Raw genomic sequence first — 8,438 nt, forward strand, 5'->3', positions numbered from 1 at the left:
ATTTCAGCATCTTTTGATCCGTGTGAGCTAGGAACATTTATTGAAATCCGCAGATTATGGAACAGATGATGGATTATGAGGCAAATGCAGCAAATCCATAATTATGCGGGGATGCCGAATTTCATAATTCCAGTGGCTCTGCCCTACTTCATACATCTGTCACTCACCTGTTAACCAATAACAGGCAGTGCCTTTAGTGATTGATCAGTTGCCAGGCCCTCATTCCGAGTTGACTGAGTGGCATTCCTAAAATGGATGCTTCTTCAGTCAACTCTCAGTGGGGCGGTATTTCTCACCCAAAATCACCTGGTGCAGGAAGAACAGAGAAAATAGAAGGAGGACCCCAAGTCCACCTAATAGCTAATCATATGTAGTGGATATACGTGGTTGGCGTCATGACGCATTCCCATTAGTACCTAGGTAGGACTACTAATCCGAGAAGATGACGAGCATTAATGAGGTAAGGAACGTAAACACATTGCCATTCATGCAGGTGCCCAGGGGACACAGATGACGCAATTATTCAAACAACTTCTGATAGGGTTCACTAAGTGGTTTATTAAATATTTGAACTGACTAAACCACTCAATATACTCTATTAGAATTTTCTCAAATAGATGTGTGATCTGTGTCCTCTGAGTGCTTTGAATGAATTATTGTGCCCGAATGACATTGGGTGTTTGCATTCCTTACAGCCCTGATTTTGCATTACCATACCTGATCAAGCCACTCTCAGGTATGTTGACATTCATAATAACTTTATTTCGGCAATTGCTATAAAAGCAAACATAACTTAAGGCTGTAGAATCATTCAATAAATTAATGCTTAAAATCATGACATATAAGATGATTAAAAAAACACCATTAAAACTAGCTGCGTATTAGGGGAACATCACAATGATTGTAAAATGAGAAGTTAAAATTCATTCTAAAAACTCCTCTACTGTTGCACGTGCTTTAAGGAATCATAGAAAACAGCAAAATGCAACTCAAACGCACAAGGATTTTAGGTACTAAGGGCCCGATTAGGATCGCGTGAATCCGCATCCTCCGGGCCGGCGGAAGCCACCGCCGGCCCAGAGGATGCAGATTGACCGCTGCGGACACAGAAAAGACCCCCCCGCCAGATTAGGATGGCTGGGGGGGTCATTTTTCCGTCCGCCGCTTTTCCGCCGCGGTTGCCTTCCGACCACGGCGGAAAAGCTCTAATATGGTGGCGGTGTCTGTCAGACACCGCCAGCCATATTAGGATGCCGGCGGAGACATGCTTTTCCACGGCGGGTTTTCCGCCGTAGAGAAAGCATGTGGAGTCTGAGCATGGGGGCCGTTGCGGGCTCCCAGGGGTGTTGGGGGGTGGGGGGTGCACATGGGGGGTACCTATGGTACCCCCCTGCCTTTGTATGCACGAAGCGGCAGGCACCACGCGGTGCCTGCCGCTTCGTGCATGCAAAGGAAAACATGCACATTTAACCTTACGACGGGTGCTGCTTGAAGCAGCATCCGCCGCAATGTTAAATATAGGGGATGTGACCGCCAGGGTGGCGGTCACATCCTAATTCCGAGGGAGGGAACGCTGCAGCCCCTGCGGACGGTCCCTCCACCTCGGGGGTGGCGGACGGACAATGGTCCGTCCGCCATCCTAATCGGGCCCTAAGTACTAAGCAACAACAGGGCGGTCTTTTTCTGTCTGTGTCTTCACATATATGCAAAAACCGGGGGACAGTCGGTTGAAGGGTTTCTGCGTTGAATACCCTAGTTGCAATTTTATAGTCCCTAATGCCCAGACTGCGGCACAACGGCAGGATCCATTTTCTCTTATGTACATAGTACTGAAGACAAAAGTACAGGACATGATCTACGGTTTCCTTGCCCTCTGGTCAACATGGACCTTCTCTTCGAGCAGGAGGAAAATTACCATGGCAACGCCCAAAGAGTTGGGAATTTGTATGTGGCTCCTACTTAATATCACTTCAGATGAATGTCTCTGTAATAGGCTGAGTGAGATGACCTTACTTTCCCAGCTCCACATTGATTGGTTACTTGGAGTGCGTCTGTATGTCTTCAATAATATTAGATTCCAGCTTTAGGAACCTCAAGCAAATGAAGGGTAAATACTTCAGGCAAGCACGCTACTCTTCTTCTGAGAGTGGTTCACTATTAACATCTCTGTCCTTCATGGGTGTAGAACAATTTCACCCATTTTAGGGGTGCCTAGGAGAGGATTGCAATTTTTATCACACCTGGTAAAATTCGATACTCTAGTGTTCGGAATCTGTCAGGTGTGCTACGTGGCCCAATTCTGAGTTTTGTCCTAAAATTGTGTCTTTTTTGTCGATTTTGATCCAGAAGCTGAAGTTTCCAGTACTTTTGCAGGCACTTTTCTCCAGGTATATTTTGGTAAATTTGATCTGCCGAAAAGTACTTGGGGAACATTGTGACGATGCAGGGATTATTACATCCGGTAACCATTGGGTGCAGTAAACTCTATGCCCTTATACTTCTAATTTCTGCACAAAGAGGTTCTTGTACAAGGATTGTAATGATCTGCGGCTCCCTTCATCAACCTCTTCATCCGTTGATTCCACCTGAACAGCATCTCGCTGAGTGTGTGTTTTATGACACAGGCAGCGGGCATTATGAGGCTCTAGTTATCCTTGTCACCTTGCACGACGAACCATCTACACGTCTGCTGCTCGAGTAGATTTCTACTGGAGCGGCAGCTTTCTCAACGCGGACTGGTAGTTTCTCATCACCAGTGGTCGCGAGCATAGGCGACCACTCGCAATGAGAAACCTGACCTCCCCGCGTTGAGAAGCTCACCGGGAGTTTTATTTTCCACACTCGTGATCGGCAACTTGATGTTGCTGATCACGAACGAGGAAAAAGTCACGCCGGGATGTAAATTTGCTTGCTTGCGGTCGCCAACTTGACATTGAGGACCATGAGCAAGCAAAAAATAACCGCTGCACTACGCTACGCTACACATGTTTTCACTGTGCTACGTGCAATTCGTGTAGTGCCAAGTCGCGCAAACTTTGCAAACTACGGAGCGTAGCGTAGTGCTTTGCCCAGGCTTAATATACACCCATTCAAGGAGCACTTCTATTGGTGTGGATTTACTAAGTTTTTGCTAAATCAGTCAGACATATATTAAAGTTTCTTCATCCAAAAAATTAGAAAGTTAAAACCCCTTAGTGAAATGAAGACCCCAAAAAAAAACACATACGTAGCGAACCCAACTCAAGGCCTATAGACCCAACTCCCAAGTCAAGAATGCATTTATTTTGGGTTTGTCCCAACCAAACACCCGTGTGAAGCTACACCCCTGTGCATATACCACAGACTAACAATTGAGTGTCAACAACTGAAAGTCACATCCAGAATTTCTGATCTGTGCTTCAGGAATCAATGGAAGTCATAGCTCCCACTTCTTTCAAGAGAATTAAGCAACCTACACATAAACACAATTAGTGGTTTACCCGGGATCTGGAAAGTTTAACAAAATTAGGGTGGGCTGATTAAATGTTTATGGAAAAAAATAAGGTCTTGACAAGTAGCCTGCAGGCAACATTGAAAAATAATAATTACACCCACTTTTAATCCATCTGCACTTCTCCATTAGTTAATTCCAAATTAAAAAAACACATACCAGTAGGTACAATCCATGTGAATAGGTACACAATTTCTTTGGTCTCTCACTCTAAGATAGTACCACCAGGTAAAAAAAAGTCTTATCAGTTCCGTGAATTATATGTAATAAAATGTACGTATACCCACAGCACTGAATTTTTTCATTGTATTTTGTTTCAGAAAGCACAGTAGACGCCCTAGGATGATTGCACAAGAAGCATGTAACAAAGAGTTTTAGGGGGATAATGTCCAACTAGCTAACTTAAGAATCTGATATACATTTGGTCCTGAAAAAAGCCGGCCCATACGGGCACTAGTTGGCTGAAACATGTCGACCTTATTTTTGATCACCCATTGGATGTGTTGGATGGATTAATTGTCCTTATCACATCTCTCTGTTCTTTTAACCTTGTGACCGTCCCACTTTCATAATTAAAGGTATTTTCTCCAGGGGTGGCAACAATTTTAATGCACCTCCTTTTGCACTTATCCCACCATGTCTCTCAGGTAGGAGACTCTACCGCCTGGTAGAGGAGAGACCTGATGATGATACACTTGACTACAAGTTGTATAGTGCTGAGATTATACCACTGAGGAAAATAGTCATTGAGGGTCTCACTACTATTTTAAGAACAGACTCTAATCACTTGAGAATGGTGCAGGTGCACTCTTTTTTATTACTTCTATGCCAATCAAGGAAGCAGAGTGTTTCCTGTGTTATATGCCTCCCACACCCGATTCTTTTGAACTTTAAAGATGCTGCAGATTAGTAAAATTAATGGCCAAATAGGCTTGTTTCTGAAGTCATCTTAAAAATGTCAAAAGTGACTCAACATGGCTCTTAAAACTCTTCATGAACATAAGCAATCCTCACACCTTCTCAGATGTGATGTCATCATTTCACAATAGGTATTGGATAATCTATAAGAACCTGGGACAACAGGTTTAAATACAAGCCTCCACTGTGCTACATCTACATCCATGCCAAAAGTCTTTCCTCCCTCAATCACATTCACAGAATGTCTTTAATCTTGTTACAGTCTTTTCTAAAGCGTTATTTTAAATGGGATGTATTAACTAACAAGGGGACCCCAATACTAGAACCAAGCATAGTATATGATTAAGAGAAACAATGGTTCATAATTGGCCAATCGGTCGAAGAGATATTAAATTCAATCCAAATGAACATCAATCCTGTATTCTATGTCATATGGCAATATCTTTTGCATCAAATATAGGGAGGTACACATATAAACATTGTAAGTCAATCAATTTATTTTACAATATTCAAAAGTATATAGATAGATCCGGTGCTCACATGTAATTGAAGAAGAAGTGTGCTGTGGTGAGTGAAAGACGGATTTTTAAAAAACATATATCGCATTGACAACATAAGAAAAACTCCTTATACACAATTTACATAAATTTGGCGTTTTGTTGTAATGGGGTCGATGGCGTTTCGATCTCAATTATTCGAGATCATCATGAGGACTGGTGTATGAGGACCTGATATTCTACACATCTAAGGATTGGCGACACAGTCAGTTGCAAGTGGTGTTACGGGCTATGAATGCCCAGAAGAAACGTTAAGAGTAGGTATATTTGGAGGACCACGTATCCATTAATGGTCAAGGAAAGGCTCCGGGGTTAGGAGGCCTAGCATGTGGACCAAGGGGAGTAAAGCCCCAATGTCCCATGGGGGAGATATTCTGGAGCAGTAGATTGCCACAGCCTGCAGCTCTATTGCTTATATCTCCAAATGTTGCACAGTTAGTCCTGATCCATTGTTCTTGTTTTTATTAGGCCTGGGCGGTAAACTCCGTTCCATTTGCCGAGTTTGCATAGTTTTCTGCACTCCATGGAGCAGACGGAGTTCAGACGGTGGAGCAGAGTTTTTTCCTCGCTCGCACTCACCCATGTTAAGTTGGCGAGCGAGGAAAATCCAACGCTAGACTACCTCCCAGCGAGATTTCTCAATGCGGGCTGTTGTAGATGGTAGCGACCGCTTGTGTTGAGAAACCATCCATTTGCGTTGAGGAAGCTGCCGCTCGAGTAGAACTTCTACTCGAGCAGCAGAAAGAAGCAGTGCTCTGTTGCGCTTAGCATGGTGTCATTTGCGCTGATTTTCCAGCGTGGAACAAACACACGGCGCTAGAAATCTGTGTGAGCGGCGTGATCTAACCCACTCCTCCGCTTGCGGAACTCCATGGAATGTGGCAGAGTTTTTGGGTCACTTCATGGAGTTCGGCGACCAGAACTCCACGAACTCCATGCAGGTGTCGTTTTTCTGATGAGTTGTAAAACAGTCATACAAACTGGAGCATACCTTCTGAAAAGTTTCTATAGTCATAAGAATCATCTTTACACATTGTGTCTAGCCTTGCACCAGTAAGCACCACTGATCAGTTGACTTTTATATTGTTCACCTTTTTTAGATTAAAAAGTGCTTTCAATTTTCATGAAACCTTGTGAAAAATTATTTTATTAATCAATCAGTAAGCAAAATTCCTTTTTTTGAAATGACTTCATATTTACACTCCTGGTGTTACTTATGCTCACATTAATTCATCTTTTTTTTACCCATCAAAATAATAAACATTTTCAGTCTGGCCCTACCTATGCCTTTCAAGCCTGCAGGTTGTCCATCAGGGGCATTAGTCTTTATGGAAGCCATGAAACATAAACAACAAATGTAGAAACAGATCAAAATACATGTTAGTACTATACACTCATTTCACCAGCTCAATAATGTGCTAACTATTTCGTTAATTATAACAAAGGTGCCTCAGATCCCTGAGAAAAAAATAAAGGGCTGATTATTATTTTGGCGAATGGACGTGATGGATATCCCATCCGTCCGTGTTATAAGTTCCATAGGATATTTTGGAATTGTTAGTTGGCAGATGGTATATGTGCCACGTTTGTGACTGAGTAACCCTGTCCGCCAAGATCGTAATTGGGCCCTAGGAGACCACTGATGTGAACACTGCAGGGGTCTGTTTTGGTCTGGTGCTCTGCATCATCAGAGCTCACCACAACAACCACAGGCTCCCTTTATTGGTGACTAGTTGTGAATTTATGTCAGTGGTTCCTCCAAGGTGTCTAGCCAGAGAAGGGTTGGGAGGTAGACTCATATCACCCAGCAGTGGAATAGCAGTGAGCGTTCCAGACAAAAGCGAGCTGCATCTGCAGGGTGGTGATCTGTGTTGGCAGAGCTGTATGTGCGTCTGAGGAGGGGGTGCTGCGACGAAGGATTGAGGTACATCAGCAGGGTGGTGTGGAGGTGCACTTGTTGCAGCGCAGAATTTATACCTGGTAACACATAGCTGCGGTCCACACTTGAGACGCTAACTTTTCCTACTGTAGAGATCTACGCATTCCTCAAGGACATGTCGCGAGGCGCTACTTCTGTGAGGTGGGCGATTGACTGACTCTGAATCTGCTCTCTCTTGCCAGGAGCTGACAGCAAACCAGTTGGGCTCCATCACCACAGAGATCCATGAGGCCCCCACCTTTTACTATGCTGAGGACTACCACCAGCAGTACCTGCACAAGAACCCTGATGGCTACTGTGGGCTGAAGGGCACCGGAGTGGCATACCCCACAGGGCTGAAGCTGTGATGCAGGATATCGAAGGGTGCCACCAGCCTTCAAGGGGGACGTGAAGGTGCCCAAAGTATTCCCTTTGTAAAAATAGACTGAAAAAGATAGGCCCAAAAATGAAGATTGCAAAATTCTGACTTTACTAGAATATCTCCTTCCAAAAATGTCTACCTGTATTTTATTCCTAAATCTAGCCTAGCTTAATTCCCACATCTTTCACAGCTATGTTAGTTCATTGCTGATACTCCATTCTTAGCAAAATTTAGTTTACAGGCTTGATAGTGGGCTTAAGTTTTTGGTTAACATTTTTGTGGTGAGATATTTATAAAAGATTTAGATTATTGTTGTCTATATTTTAGGGTCCACTTCTTGTCAGCTGTTTTCGCATGCTATAATCTCACGTAAAGTTTGTTGGTGTGACCACCAGCGAAAGGAACAGAAATCGATTTGTATGCATGGGAGTAAGGGGACCGCTGTCTCTCTGATAGGTCAGTGGGTCTGTAGCACCAACCAATCACAGCTGCCTGAAATGTGAATCACTCTTCCACAACCCTCTAGGACCTTCAGAGGCACGATTCTGCCATAGGACTGACTCAAACCCAGCCCTACCAAACCTGGAACACTCATGATTTCCCTACAGATCCGTTTGCCTCTTCTCTGCACTAAAGAGGGTTCGAAATCATTGTCATGCTTTCCTTTGTTAACCTTCCAGCTGTGATAAACAGACGGCGCACAATAAAGGCATATGTCTTCCATTGTCTGTATTATTATTATTATTATTATTATTATTATTATTATTATCAGTAGTAGTTGCAGTAGTAGTAATAGTAGTATTAGCAGTTGTAGTAGCAGTAGCTTTAGAATTTTTAGTGTGACCATCACTATTAGATTATTGATATGTTGGGAGCTCCATTGAAAACTATGGAGTGCTCAGGGCTTCTAATGGCAGGTAAAAGCCCAGAGCTCCAACATTCCAATGTTTGTTCACAGCTGTTGCTGTGAACAGAAGGCTTCACGGAGCCCATGGGGTGAATCCCCTTGGGCACCGAGAGGTCTTTGTTTTGACAAATTAGAACATTCTGCCCTCTTGGGGCAGCATGCTCTAATAGCCTTAGAGCTCTCCGTAGAGGGCTCTACCTGCCATTGAAATCCGGCTCCCTTATTAAAGGTCTCTGCCTCAGTCCTATCAATGGCTGGTAGAGCCC

General features: G+C 43.6%; 1 protein-coding gene across 2 annotated transcripts in view; it reads left to right on the plus strand.

Moving 5' to 3' along the window:
- LOC144823766 (peptide methionine sulfoxide reductase MsrA-like) overlaps positions 1-7,988 on the plus strand; it is a 193,854-nt gene extending 185,866 nt beyond the window's left edge. For both annotated transcript variants that reach the window (XM_078682578.1, XM_078682579.1), the window contains exon 6: positions 7,087-7,988. In XM_078682578.1, the coding sequence (XP_078538704.1) occupies positions 7,087-7,251 (165 nt within the window). In that variant the 3' untranslated portion in view covers positions 7,252-7,988. The remainder of the gene's footprint in view (positions 1-7,086) is intronic.
- Positions 7,989-8,438: the final 450 nt, after the last annotated feature.

This window comes from Lissotriton helveticus, chromosome 3_1, assembly GCF_964261635.1.
Source record: "Lissotriton helveticus chromosome 3_1, aLisHel1.1, whole genome shotgun sequence".
NCBI lineage: Eukaryota > Metazoa > Chordata > Amphibia > Caudata > Salamandridae > Lissotriton > Lissotriton helveticus.